We start from the raw sequence: 13453 nt of genomic DNA, 5'->3' as shown, positions 1-13453 counted from the left end.
TGGCCTTGGGTAGGTCCTTCACCCGCTCTGAACCTCAGTATCCCCACCTGTAAAACAAAAGAACTGGACATGTCACTGTAGTTTTCAAACTATGCTTGATAGCAGTTCCTTAGCGAAGAGCTTCCCAGCTGGTGTGCCTTGGCATGCTGACCTCATTAGCCCTCCCAGACAAGGCCTGTGGTGGGTGAGCCCCCAGGAGCGGTTCCATTCACATTTCCTCTCCTTACCTTTGCCTTAAAAATGGCATCATTCATCTGGGTGTGGTGGCTCATGCCTGTAATCCCAGAACTTTGGGAGGCCGAAGCTGGTGGATCACAAGGTCAGGAGTTCGAGACCAGCCTGGCCAACATGGTGAAACCCCCATCTCTACTAAAAATACAAAAATTAGCCGGGCATGGTGGAGCACATCTGTAATCCCAGCTACTCCGGAGGCTGAGGCAGGAGAATTCGCTTGAACCCAGGAGGCAGAGGTTGCGGTGCGCCGAGATCGCGCCACTGCACTCCAGCCTAGGCAACAGAGGAAGACTCTATCTGAAAAAGAAAAGAGAAAAAAAAAGGCATCATTTTCTAGGTACCGTGACAGGGAATAGGTTGGGAAGCAATGACTTCAGGACGGGGGGATGTTGAGTGAATGGGGCTCAGCCCTGTAGCCAGTCAACATACAGAGGCCTAAAGCAAATTTCCAAAAGGCATCCCTTTTCCTTCAAGATACTACCATCCTCTATTGGACAACTGCCCTGTTAATAACTGTACAAATCTATGAGTGTTACAGCTCTTTTAGAGTTTGTCTAGCAGGTTTTCCAATCTTCACTGGAAAGCTTTAAAAAATAAAGTAAAATTATGATGGAGGTCATGGTACCTCCCAGAGTTGTGCAGCTCATGTTTTGCACAACCATTTAGGGGTTCTAATGGAGCTCTGGGATCCTCTCTGCCACAGCCTTTTTGTTTTATGTGCTGTATGATATATTATGGTTCCATGTAAGATTATGTATGGAAAAGTTCATCTGTCAAAAACAAAATGAAAAATCACTGGATGAGATGATCTATAATTTCTCTTCCACTTTGGATTTGTATGACTTCATAGAAAATACCTCTTAGGCTGGGCATGATGGCTCACGCCTGTAACCCTAGCACTTTGGGAGGCCAAGGCGGAAGGATTGCTTGAGCTCAGGAGTTCAAGAGCAGCCTGGGCAACATACTGAGACCCCCATCTCTATTATAAATTTTTAAAATTTTAAATAAATAAATTAAAAAGAAAATTTATGAAATACCTCTTACGATTTTTGAATTATTTGAATATTCTTCCTCTAGTGGTTAGTGGTCTTGCATATGTCATTTGATGCTGGTATTCCTAATGGATTTCAATGGTAAACCAAGAAAGGAGAGCACTGGGAGTCCAGGTTTTTGATACTGACGGATAGAGATAATGATTACTAGATGAGAGATGCAGCTCCTGATGGAAAGTAGCATCAGACTCCTTACAGCAGAATACTAAGGACTGCCTTCGGCTTTAATTCAAATACTCACTTGTCTCCTTTCTTGCTTTCAAACTTGACCTCATTTATCAGGCTGAGGATCCATGTTTTTGTCACATTATTGTCCTGCTAAAGCAAATTCGATGATAAATTAAAAATTCCAAGAGGACAGAAACTCTACACCTCCCTTACATAGAAGAATAGATTTCTGAGGATTTCCCACCCATGTGCTAGGAGCTTTCCCCCTACTTCTCCAGCTTTCTATGATGATAGCAGTGACAAAATTAGGCTTGGACATCTTCTATCTCAGTGTCAGGAAAACCAAAAGCTCCACTAAGAGCCACAGAGCTTCTTACAAGTGCCTGTGTCACACCTGGTAATCCCCTTCACTTTTCTTCATCCTGCCTAATGAATTCCTGACATTAGATTTCCTGTGGACCTACAGAGAGTAGATTAAGCCAGGTGCAGTGGTTCACACCTGCAGTCCCAGCGACTTGGGAGGCCAAGGCAGGAAGATTACTTGAGCCCAGGAGTTTGAGACCAGCCTGGGCAATACAGTGAGACCCCATCTCTTAAAAAAAAAAAAAAAAACAGCCGGCCGGGTGCGGTGGCTCACGCCTGTAATCCCAGCACTTTGGGAGGCCGAGGCGGGTGGATCACGAGGTCAGGAGATCCAGACCATCCTGGCTAACACGGTGAAACTCCATGTCTACTAAAAATACAAAAAAATTAGCCGGGCGTGGCAGCGTGCGCCTGTAGTTCCAGCTGCTGGGGAGGCTGAGGCAGGAGAATGGCGTGAACCTGGGAGGCGGAGCTTGCAGTGAGCCGAGATCACGCCACTGCACTCCAGCCTGGGTGACAGAGCCAGACTCTGTCTCAAAAAACAAAAAACAAACAAACAAACAAAAAACAAGTCACACGCCTGTAGTCCCAGCCACTTGAAAGGCTGAGGCAGGAGGATTGCTTGAGCCCAGGAGGTTAAGTCTGCAATGAGCCATCATTGTACCACTGTACTTCAGCCTGGGCAACAGAGTGAGACGCTATCTCTAGGGGGAAAAAAAGCAGATTAGAACTATAGTCTTCCTGGCTATGTGATGCATTTACAAAAACACCCATTATAAAGGGATTTATCCTTTCATTTAAAGCCAGCCTCCATTTAAGAAAGTATCAGTTTTTTCCAGATGGATGTATTCAAGAACTTTTTTTTTCTTTTAGTTCTTTCAGGATATTTATACTCAGTGCAGCATGTGATCCTAGATTGGAACCTGCACCAAAAATAAAGATATTTCTGTGGGTGTGTTTTTTGCTATAAAGGACATTGGAACAATTGGTAAAACTTGAATAAGGCCTGTATATTAGATAACAGTACTGTGTCAACATGCATCTCTTGACTTTGATCATTGTACTGTGGTTATGAAAATGAATGTTCTTATTCTTGGAAAATATACATTGAGGTAAGTGGGCATGATGTCTGCAACTTATTTTATTTATTTTTTTGAAACAGAGTCTAGCTCTGTCGCCCAGGCTAGAGTGCAGTAGTGCGATCTCGCTCCGTGCAACCCCTGCCTCCCGGGTTCAAGCGATTCTCCTGCCTCAGCCTCCTGAGTAGCTGGGATTACAGGCACCCACCACCACACCTAGCTAATTTTTGTATTTTTAGTAGAGATGGGGTTCCGCCATGTTGGCCAGGCTGGTCTTGAACTCCTGACTTCAGGTGATCTGCCCACCTCGGCCTCCCAGAGTGCTGGGATTACAGGCATGAGCCACCACACCCGGCCTGCAACTTATTTTCAAATGATTGGGGGGAGGGGATATATATGTGTATACATATATATGTATACACGTGTGTATGTCAATGTATATGTATACAGCTGTTATGTGTGCCTATATATGTAAACATAGAATAATAAAGCAAATGTGGTCAAAGGTTAACAAATGGGGGAATCTGGGTGAAGGGTATATGGGATTTCTTCCCCGTATTCTTGTAACTTTCCTGTAAATTGGAAACTATTTCAAAATTAACAGATACCTCTCTTTTCACCCTGCAAAAAAACATGCTTACAATTCTGATGAGGTGACAAAATCAACCTCTGGAACCTACAACCCTGAAAACAGGACCCTGGTGACTAAGGTTACCTTGAAGCCATCAACCTGTAGCAAGGATGGAATGTTGACTCTAAACATGTTTTCAAGATAGGTGACTTGAAGGTAGAATTTTAATTCAATCGAGAATGCGATTTAAGCACCTGGAGCACTTGATGGGTTGAGCTAAAAGTTACAGGAGCACAGAGGATAGACTTATTTCATCTAGTCTAAGTCCAAAGGCCTGACAGCCAGTCAGCTGATGGTTTAAATCCCAGAGTGCTTTTCTGCAGGGTTCAAAAAAAGGGCTTGGCAGTCAAATAAATTTGGCAAATAATTTTTTTTTTTTTTTTTGAGACGGAGTCTCGCTCTGTCGCCAGGCTGTAGCGCAGTGGCGCGATCTCGGCTCACTGCAACCTCCACCTCCCAGGTTCAAGCGATCCTCCTGCCTCAGCCTCCCAAGTAGCTGGGACTACAGATGCACGCCACCACACCCAGCTAATTTTTGTATTTTTAGTAGAGACGGGGTTTCACCATGTTGGCCAGGATGGTCTACATCTCTTGACCTCGTGATCTGCCCACCTCGGCCTCCCAAAGTACTGGGATTACAGGTGTGAGCCACTGCGCCCGGCCTGAAAATACTATGTTAAAGGTGAAGTAATCAATGATTACTTACCTACTTGGCAGAATGGGCCAGGTGTGGTGGCTCATGCCTGTAATCCCAGCACTTTGGGAGGCCGAGGCGGGCAGATCACCTGCAGTCAGGAGCTCAAGACCAGCCTGGCCAACATGGTGAAACCCTGTCTCTACTAAAAATACACAAAAATTAGCTGGGTGTGGTGGCAGATGCTTGTAATCCCAGCTATTCGGGAGGCTGAGGCAGGAGAATCACTTGAACCCAGGAGGCGGAGTTTGCAGTGAGCTGAGATCATGCCATTGCACTCCAGCTTGGGCAACAAGAGCGAGACTCAGTCTCAAAAAAACAAACAAGAACGGCAGAATGTTGATAACTGTTGGAGCTGGGTGACAGGCCTATGGAAGTTCACTGTATTAGGGTCCCCAGAGAAACAGACCAATAGGAGACGGATGGATGGACAGGGATATGATGAGATTTAATTACGAGGAATTTATTCATGAGATTATGGAGACTGAGAAGTCCCACAATCTGCCATCTGCAAGCTGGAAACCCAGGAAAGCTGGGGTTGAAATTCTAGTCTAGAGACGAGGTTTCACCATGTTGGTCAGGCTGGTCTCGAACTCCTGACCTCAGGTGATCCACCCTCCTTGGCATCCCAAAGTGCTGGGATTACAGGCGTGAGCCACTGCGCCCAGCCTATAAATCTTACTTAAATGGACTGAGTACCATTCATGTAACCTAAAATTCAGTAACACTTCAAATATTTTCTCAAGTCAATAAGTATTATATCATGAATATAGTCTTGAATTTATGAATCGTAATTAATCATTTTTCACTTGGTGACTAGGTTATGCCTAATATTTTTTTAAAATTATTAACATTCTTTTTTTTTTTTTTTTTTTGAGACAGGGTCTCACTCTATTGCCTGAGCTGGAATGCAGTGGCACAGTCATGGCTCACTGCAGCCTTGACCTCCCGTGCTTAGGTGATCCTCCCACAGCCTCCTGAGTAGCTGGAACTACAGGCGCAAGCCACCACATCTGGCTAATTTTTGCATTTTTTTGTAGAGATGGGGTTTTGCCATGGTGCCCAGGCTGGTCGTAAACTCCTGGGCTCAAGTGATCTGCCTGCCTCAGCCTCCTAAAGTGCTGGGATTGCAGGTGTGAGCCACCACGCCCGTCCTGAATGAAAATGCATCTTGTCCTGCTTAAGGCAGATTTCTAGATGTAACTAACATTGCTGGGTCAAATGGCATGCAAATTTTATATTTTGATCCACATTGCCAACTGCTCTTCCAGAAAGGTTCTACTTACATATACTCAAAATGGGTAAGATTTTCAGGCAGAAAGGAGGCATGAGTGTTGGGAAAGGATGTTCTAATTGGAGGAAAAAATTGTTCACAAAAGCATGGAGTTGGAGAAATAACATGTTTTGGAAAGAGGCTAACCTCAGACCAGTAGAGCAGAACTGTAGGGAATGATGCTGTGAAAAGGTAAATTGGAACAAGATTGTGGAGGCTGCAAAGTTCGGCCTATTCCGTAGGCAATGGGAAACAACTGAAACTTGTTGAGAAGGTTTGACGTGATTTGTGAAACTAACTGTAGTAGTGGGTTCAAGGTAAGCAGGAGGGACACGGACTGACCAGGCCTAGCAGGCAGCCCTGCAAGGGAACAGATGTGAAATGATGGGAGCCAGATTACGAGGTCGGATTAGGGGAGGGGAGGGAGGAGTTTACATCTCTGCTGTCACCTGGAGTCTTAAAACCTTGGTAAGGCCACACTCCCAGAGCCTATCAGGCTGCTTCTCTAATGTGGTGCTTGATTTTAGAAGCAGTGGCTTGTATTTTGCTTTATCTTTTGATTGTAGTACAATAGATAGAACATAAAAAGTTTAACCTTTTTTTTTTTTTTTTTTGAGACAGAGTCTCAATCTGTTGCCCAGTCTGGAGTGCAATGGCGCCATCTTGGCTCACTGCAACCTCCGCCTCCCGGGTTCAAGCGATTCTCCTGCCTCAGCCTCCCGAGTAGCTGGGATTACAGGTGTGCACCACCACACCCGATTAATTTTTGTATTTTTAGTAGAGGCAGGGTTTCACCATGTTGGCCAGGATGGTCTCAAGCTCCTGACCTCAACTGATCCACCCGCCTCAGCCTCCCAAAGTGCTGGGATTACAGGCATGAGCCACCAAGCCCTGCCTAACCATTTTTAAGTGTACAGTTCTGTGGCATTATGTACAGTCACAGTGTTGTGCAACCATCACCACCATCCTCTCCAGAACTCTCTTTCACCATCCCAGATGGAAACTTTCCCACTAAACAATAATAACCCATTCCTCCCTCCCCTCAGACCCTGGTAACAACAGTTTTTTCTGTCTCTATGAATCTGACAATTTTAGGGATCTCATATAAGTGGAATTGTCATACAGTATTCGTCCTTATGTGTCTGGCATATTTCACTTAGCATAAAGCCTTCAAGGTTCATCCAGGCACTGTGATTTGAAGAGCTGTGTTATTTCTTGCCAGCTCTGACACTGCAAAATGTCATATGGGAAGTGCAGTCCACTTGCCAGCATGACTCTTCCCAATCAGCTCCCTTCTAGGGAAGAAAAATAGTGGAAGTGCTTGCCTGTTATCTTTGCAGGGGGTGAGACAGGGTGTGGAGGGGAGGGGAGGGGAAGGGCTCTCTCCCAGGGAGAGTGGGCAAGTGACTTTCCCTGGCTGGAACATATGGACACATCACTACAATTAGTGTGTTTTCCAACAGTTGACCTTTTCAACAACCTGAAAAAGTATTGGGACTATCTAGACGCTTAAGCTTAGGGTGCCTATCAAACCTTCTGAGGATTGCTGAAACTAGAAAAAGGAGTTGAGAATTCAGTCCAACCCTCTGCTTTTTAGGAGGCCAGGAGAGGTGTGACTGAGAACATGGAGTTGATTGGTTACAAAGTCGTTAGACTGTCCTGTGCTTTTCTGTTGTTGTTGTTTTTTCCCCCAACTTTCCACACCTACTAGGGTGTTAGGCATGTGGTGAAACTGGTGGGAGGTGAGGTAGGCAGACAACAGAACAGTGAAGAATGGCTTTTTAAAATGGCTGGTTTCAAGTGCCAAGTGCAGAGAAGGCAGGGTGAGTGGGTGGGAGGTGGAGAGCGCTGGGGATACTGTTTCTTGGCCATGTCTCAGATCACACAAAGAATCAAGTAAGATTTTAGTTTATCAATACAGAGCTCTCTCTTAGGTCTCCATTTTGCATCCAGCAAAAGCAGCAAAACCCCCAGTTCACTATGGGGCCAGGGTGATTTCATAGAAAAACCCTCCCTTTTGAACAGCTCCTGCCCCTCAGTCCCAAGGTGCTTTCTTTGCTGGAGCAGAAGGTCTTGGAAATTTTAGGGAGCTACAATTGTGTTAGCCATTTTGTACCCAGAGCTGAATATCTGATCAAACATTTTACTGCAACCTGCTGGAGAAGAGGCCACGGATACCATCAGCTGTTCTCAGAAATGCACACTCCAGGGAGGAGTTGCTCAGCGCTGTTTTCTCTACATAGAAGATTGCAGGAAATGCCTCTCAGCTCCTACGTTTCTCCTACACAGATTCTCTGAAGCAGCTTCTGGGGTGTGGTCACTCCTTTTCTCTCCACTCCAATGGAGTGAGTGGGTAGGGAAATTTTTCCTCAGTATCATGGCTACAGCCAGGACAGCTTAGAAACCGTATTGCGGGTCCCAGGCACGGGGAAAGAAGCCAAACTGCAGAGGGCCAGGAAGCTCAGGGCCAGGTCTGGGCCCAGATTCTGGTGCAGTGCCCAATGACTTTATATTTATTTAAAGAGGAGAGCTGCTTGGTAACCAGGAGGCTGAAGCCTTCCTAAGCTGCAGAGCTCCCTGTCTGCCTGACTGCACAGGAATGATCTGGGTGTTACTCCCAATGGCTGCGGCCCAGCTGTCACTGGAATGGGGATAGGAAAGGGCTTCCTAATCCAGGGCTTCTGGCTACGGAGTTTAGAGCCAGGCCCTTAAACTGCTAGGACTTTAAGTATCAGAAATTCTGAGAATCTTATTTTTCTCTTTCTGCACCCCAGCAGCCACCCGCATCAAAATGCCTCCCTTTCCTATTTGAAGGCAATACACATACGGTTGCAAAGGGAAGGTTCTGACTGCTGAGATGTAAATCCTAGCTCTTCCAATTGGTAGCTGCCTGACCTGGGCCAAGAGACTTAGCCTACATGAGCATTATGTAAGAGTGCCCATTTGTAAAATGGGAAAACATCTCATAAAATTATTGCAAAGATTAAGAAATGAAAAGGTAACACGAAATACTTAGCATAGTGCCTAGTACACAAGGAAAGTTCGATTAATTGTGCCAGAAAGAACCTTAATGTCTTGTTTATGAAATAGGATGAATGTAGCCTATTCCACTGGCGACCTGTGAGAAAGCTTTTGTTGCAGGAATATAAGAAATTATTATTTTGCCGCTGCCGTTTCCCTCCCCCATAATCTCCAAGAACATAAGAAATTAACTCTCCAAATCCCAGAATGACAGCTTTATGCCCCAAATTAGTCGACTTAATTTTTTTTCTGATTCGGATTTGGCCTTTTCCTCTCACCACCTCCTCAAACCCGGGGCCCCAAATCATCCGCGTCTTCTTGACCCCAGCCCCCACCGAATTAGGCTGACTTGGGACCCCAGCGCCAGCCTCCTCCTCGGGAAAGTGAGCAGGAAGAGACGCACTCGGGTGATCTCACCCTTTGGGACTGGGCGTTTTTCCGGCCGGGGCGCGCAGCATCCCCAGCCAGACTGCAGCGATACCCCCGCCCCGCCCTTCTCCGCAGTCCTGGAAGAGCTCCCAGGGCGGAGTGGTGCGATGCAGACGACTGTCCGCAGGGCGGGCGGTGGCGGGGCGCAAGCTGCGGGGAGGGAGGTGAGGCGGGAGCGTCTCTACCGCCAGGGCGTAGGCAGTGACCTCACTGCACCATCACCCCTCACCCCTTGCGCGCGCCCCATTTCCCCATCCTCCCGCGGCCCGCCCCTCGCTCACCTCTTCCCCCGCATCGTCGCTTCGGCTCCTTCCGGGATCGCTCGGCCCTTTCCGCCGGGCGGTCGGGCGGCGAGCCGGCGGGAGCACCGCCCCCTTTGCTCCGCCGGCGCGCTCCCCTGCCCCTCGCGCAGCGCCGGGGCGCTTCCCCCGGCGCTCGCGCCCGCCCGCCGCGGGAGCGCGCGTAGCCGCTTATAAAAGAGGCGGGGCGCGCGCGTCGCCGCCACTACCCGCTGCGGAGTGAAAGGCGCGGAGCGGAGGCCGCGGAGGCTCCTCGGTCCTTCAGCACCCCTCGGCCCGACGCACCCACGCCCCTCACCCCCCGAGAGCCGGTGAGAGGGGCAGCCGGGGAGCTCCGGGAGGGAGCGGGGCCCCGGGCAGCCGACCCCCGGGTGGGAGCTGGGCAGCTCTTCAGGCGGGGCGGGGCCGGCGCGCGGACAGGTGAGCCGGGCGGGCCGCGGGGCTGCCTCCATTCGGCTGAGTGGGGGAAGCCGCTGCCGCTGCTTTTGTGGCGCGTGGGCTGCGGAGGAGCAGCCGGGCAGAGGCTCGGCGCCGCCGCTGGAATGTCACTGACGGGGGGAGGGGGCGCGAGGCCGCCGGGTCCCTCCCAACCACCCCCAAGCCTGGCTGCGGCGCGGCCCTGCCCTGCCCCATCCGGCTGCGGCAGGTGGGTGGGGGCTCCCTCGTCGGGATCTTCGCCAGCCGCCTCCCTGCAGAACGCTCCCCGCACCGCCCCCGGTCCCTTCCCTCGGCCGGGAGCGACTTCTGCAGCTCGTTCTTCCGAATCGCACCAGCAATGCCGGCCAGCCGTAGAGGGAGGAAGAGCCCGGGGAGCCCGAGCATAGCGTAAACGGCTCTCTGACCTTAATTTCATCCTGCATGGCGAATCTCTGCCGTCTCTCTGAACGCAGAAGGGTCTGAGACTGGCCGTCTCCTTTTCTTTCCTTGTAATAAACATTTTTCTTTCTTCCCAGTTATGATTTGCTTGTAAATAATAGGTAAATGCAGTGCTTGCATGGTATGTGGCTCAAATCAAATAACTTAATAGCTTAGCGTTCTTGTTTGTGTATGTGTTTCCTGGGACTGGGTCTTTCGAGTCGAGATACAGTGTCAAAAATTCTACCATACCACTGTTGAATGATAGAACAGTCTTTTGTTTGAAAGCTGTCCCTGAGAATTTGATTAGACGCTTCCCCTAGAACATCGCTTTCAAAAGTCTCTTTGATGTACTGGAGTAAAATATATTTTAAATAAGCGCCTTGTTAAGAGTTGAATATGTTTTAAATGAAAAGCCTGAATAGCTCAGAAAGCTGGGTTGAGATGATGCTTGAACTGTTCCAACATCTAATCAGATCTCTTTTATATAATAGATCCTAAAATATTTAAGCCCTTTGTTCTGTCTTCATCATGTTATTTTAGAAAAACTTACCATCATGGCTGTTCGGGAAGAACAGGAGAGAGGCCATATGAAGTATTTTCATAATGTGTTGAGAAATTGCGTCGTCATAGCAATTGGCCTTAAGTAAAACAGAATGTATCAAAGATGGAAGGGTGGGGGTGTCTTGGAGCCAGGAAACAGAAAATCTTGGAAATAGCAGCAGGAACACTCAGCTATATGAAGCCATTGAGTCAAGGTTCCGACTCCTTAACTAGTCGTTTATTTTCCCTTTCATTGCAGCTAACTAATGTCTTAGATTTTGAAAGGTCAAATTGAATGTGCTGCGGAGGAAAAAAAAGTGCTGCAGTAAAGGCCTCTGTGCAGGAAATTAACAATAAGCCTTTTTTAGTAACTGGGCCAATAATTACTCAAAGGGACCCTCAAAGTGTGTTAACTGTTATCCAGGGACCTTGATGGAGAGACTGGAAAGGAGGATTTTTGCTTCATCCTGGACAAGTGTGAAGCAGTTCTTATGGCAAACCATCAGCCTAGTAACTGATTCTCTGATATGCTTTGGTCTTGGCAGTGTGTTTTGTAGTCATCTAATAATTGGAGAAATCTGATATGTCACAGGCTGCAGTGTAAGCCTGTCAAGCAATGTGATGAAGAGGTGCACATGGGGAGAGCTGTTTTAAGTATGTCTTTTGGTTCCCTGGGTTAGAATTTTTTCTGCTTTTTCTTACCTGCCTTCATCCAAAGTGGGGGGTCAACTGCAGATCCTGAAAAGTGGATCTCAGGAATAGTCCCCCATGTCCTGTCACTGCTGAATCTACACTAAGAATGGACAAGTGTGTTCAAGGCTGGCCTGCCTTTGTAATCAGTCCTCCGTGGGCTATGCAGGGGTCCCACTAGTTACGCACTCAGGTCTGTTGCGGCATATCAGCTGCGGCTGTACTGTAGAAGAATGCAACGCCCTAGTGGCAAATGCTGACTCCAGGAATGCGGAGGAGGAGGAGGACTGCATAGCTCATCACTGGGGGCCACTTGACTGGAGCAGCTGTGCTGCGAACCATCACCTGTCTTCCACCTTTTTTGCATATTCCTCTTGTACCAATTTTGAACAGGAAATAGTATTTTGTAAAGTAAGTGTACTGGCAAACTAGGCCCAAGTCAGATCTTTGTGGCTTGAGTTCTACTTTGTGGCAGTTTCATGAAGTCATGCTCTTTTATTGCTGACTGGAAGGGGATTTAGGAATCATCTTGTCCTGGGATCCTCAGGAGGAAGGCATGTTTAGTTTGAAAAAGTATATTCAGTATTATTACTTTAACAAGTGGGGAAACTGAGGCCCAAAGGAGAATGAGACTTGACCAGGGCAGCATATCTAGAAAGTAACTGCCAAGACCTGGGAACCTTGGTTCTCCTTCCACATTTTAAATCCCTTGTGGGATTTAGACACTATACAGAATGTCAGAGAGAAGACACTGAAAAAATATCTGAAATTGGATTTTTAATCTGTATTCATATTTTTTAAATAATCTGTTTTCTTCATGATTTTGTTCCGTTTGCCCTTAGAAGCTTGTTATCTTGCTCTTCCCCCTCCCTCTTTAGACTCCACATTCCTCCATCATGTTGTCATCGTTTCGTAAACGCAGAGTCCAGGTATTTGACGAGCATGCAGAAAACGGGTTGCCTTTTTGGTTTTGCCTGGCTTGCAGTGAAGGCATATTCGTGTCAAAGAGGTTGAATGATCCAAAGAAAGGGGGAAAAAAACCCTGCCTGCATGATGTTTCTGTTAAACAAATTGGTTAGGATTTGTTTGGGGTTTTTTGGTGTTAAATTATCAGAAGTATTAGTAAATTTACTTGAAAATTTGCAAAGCCTTCCTTTTTTTTTTTTTTTTTTTTTTAACCTCCCTCTCTTTCTCTTTAAGGCATGAATATATTAATTTCTTACCACCATTCTGGTGTTTGCATGTAGTGTTTGCTGACTTTTTATTGGTGGCTACTTGGTTTTTAAGAACCAAGGGACTAAACATATTATCCTAGATATTTGGAAAAAATAATCTGAAAATACATAGTAAAAATTGTGTTTTTAAAATTTGACAAATATTGTAAACTTGGGTTTGTTTCCTGTTGCATTGACTTCTTCCACCACAATTTCTATAATAGAGCTTACCTTTTCATGTTTAAAAAATAGCTCTCGGGCTGGGTGCGGTGGCTCATGCCTGTAATCCCAGCGCTTTGGGAGGCTAAGGTGGGTGGATCACTTGGTCAGGAGTTCAAGACCAGCCTGGCCAACATAGTGAAACCCCATCTCTACTAAAAATACAAAAAATTAGCCGGGTGTTGTGGTGGGCCCCTGTAATCCCAGCTACTTGGGAAGCTGAGGCGGGAGAATCGCTTTAACCCAGGAGTTGGAGGTTGCAATGAGCCGAGATTGCACCATTGCACTCCAGCCCAGGTGACAGTGCGAGACTCTGTCTCAAAAAAAAAAAATTAAAAAACAGCTCTCTTTATATGTTTTCTTTGTGTACAGTCTTTGTTTTCTAAGTCGGACCTTTTTCAAAAAAAAAAAATTAGTATCTTGATATCCCAAAATAAGAAATATAAACATTGGAAATTTCTAGTGTTTATAGGTGATAAATCCAAGGCAGGCCTTTTTATAAATCAGATGAGTTATTTACTTAAATGAGGTTTATAAAAATGGGCCACATTATAACCATTTCCTGTTTTGAGTCATAGTAACAATAAGGAACTTAAATACCTCTCATCTGAATTTTGCAGGTTAAAAGGTAAGTAGCAGCAAGATAGTATTTGGGAAGCAATCAGAAGTAAGTTTTCTCAATATTGCTC

General features: G+C 46.6%; 1 protein-coding gene and 1 non-coding gene across 25 annotated transcripts in view; both read left to right on the top strand.

Annotated features, from left to right (window-relative positions):
- The first annotated feature begins 761 nt into the window (after positions 1-761).
- On the top strand, positions 762-823 carry LOC112204453 (U7 small nuclear RNA). Its single transcript, XR_002938098.1, has one exon. It is a non-coding gene; the product is annotated as a U7 small nuclear RNA (small nuclear RNA).
- An 8621-nt stretch (positions 824-9444) lies between these two features.
- The window catches only part of SPTAN1 (spectrin alpha, non-erythrocytic 1), an 81092-nt gene continuing 77083 nt past the window's right edge, over positions 9445-13453 (top strand). For 11 of the 24 annotated variants that reach the window (XM_063788216.1, XM_063788215.1, XM_063788206.1 and 8 more), the window contains exon 1: positions 9461-9554. Coding sequence is in view for 11 of the 24 variants with exons in the window: in XM_063788198.1 (XP_063644268.1) it covers positions 12228-12260 (33 nt within the window). In the remaining 13 variants the exon portion in view is untranslated. Of the gene's footprint in view, positions 10170-12208; positions 12261-13453 lie in introns of those variants that run through there. The other 13 variants (XM_063788212.1, XM_063788211.1, XM_063788199.1 and 10 more) reach the window with 3 other exon arrangements.

Source organism: Pan troglodytes, chromosome 11 (genome assembly GCF_028858775.2).
Source record: "Pan troglodytes isolate AG18354 chromosome 11, NHGRI_mPanTro3-v2.0_pri, whole genome shotgun sequence".
Lineage (NCBI taxonomy): Eukaryota > Metazoa > Chordata > Mammalia > Primates > Hominidae > Pan > Pan troglodytes.
Note: the sequence above shows the minus strand (reverse complement) of the source record. Positions and strands in the feature narration are given on the sequence as shown.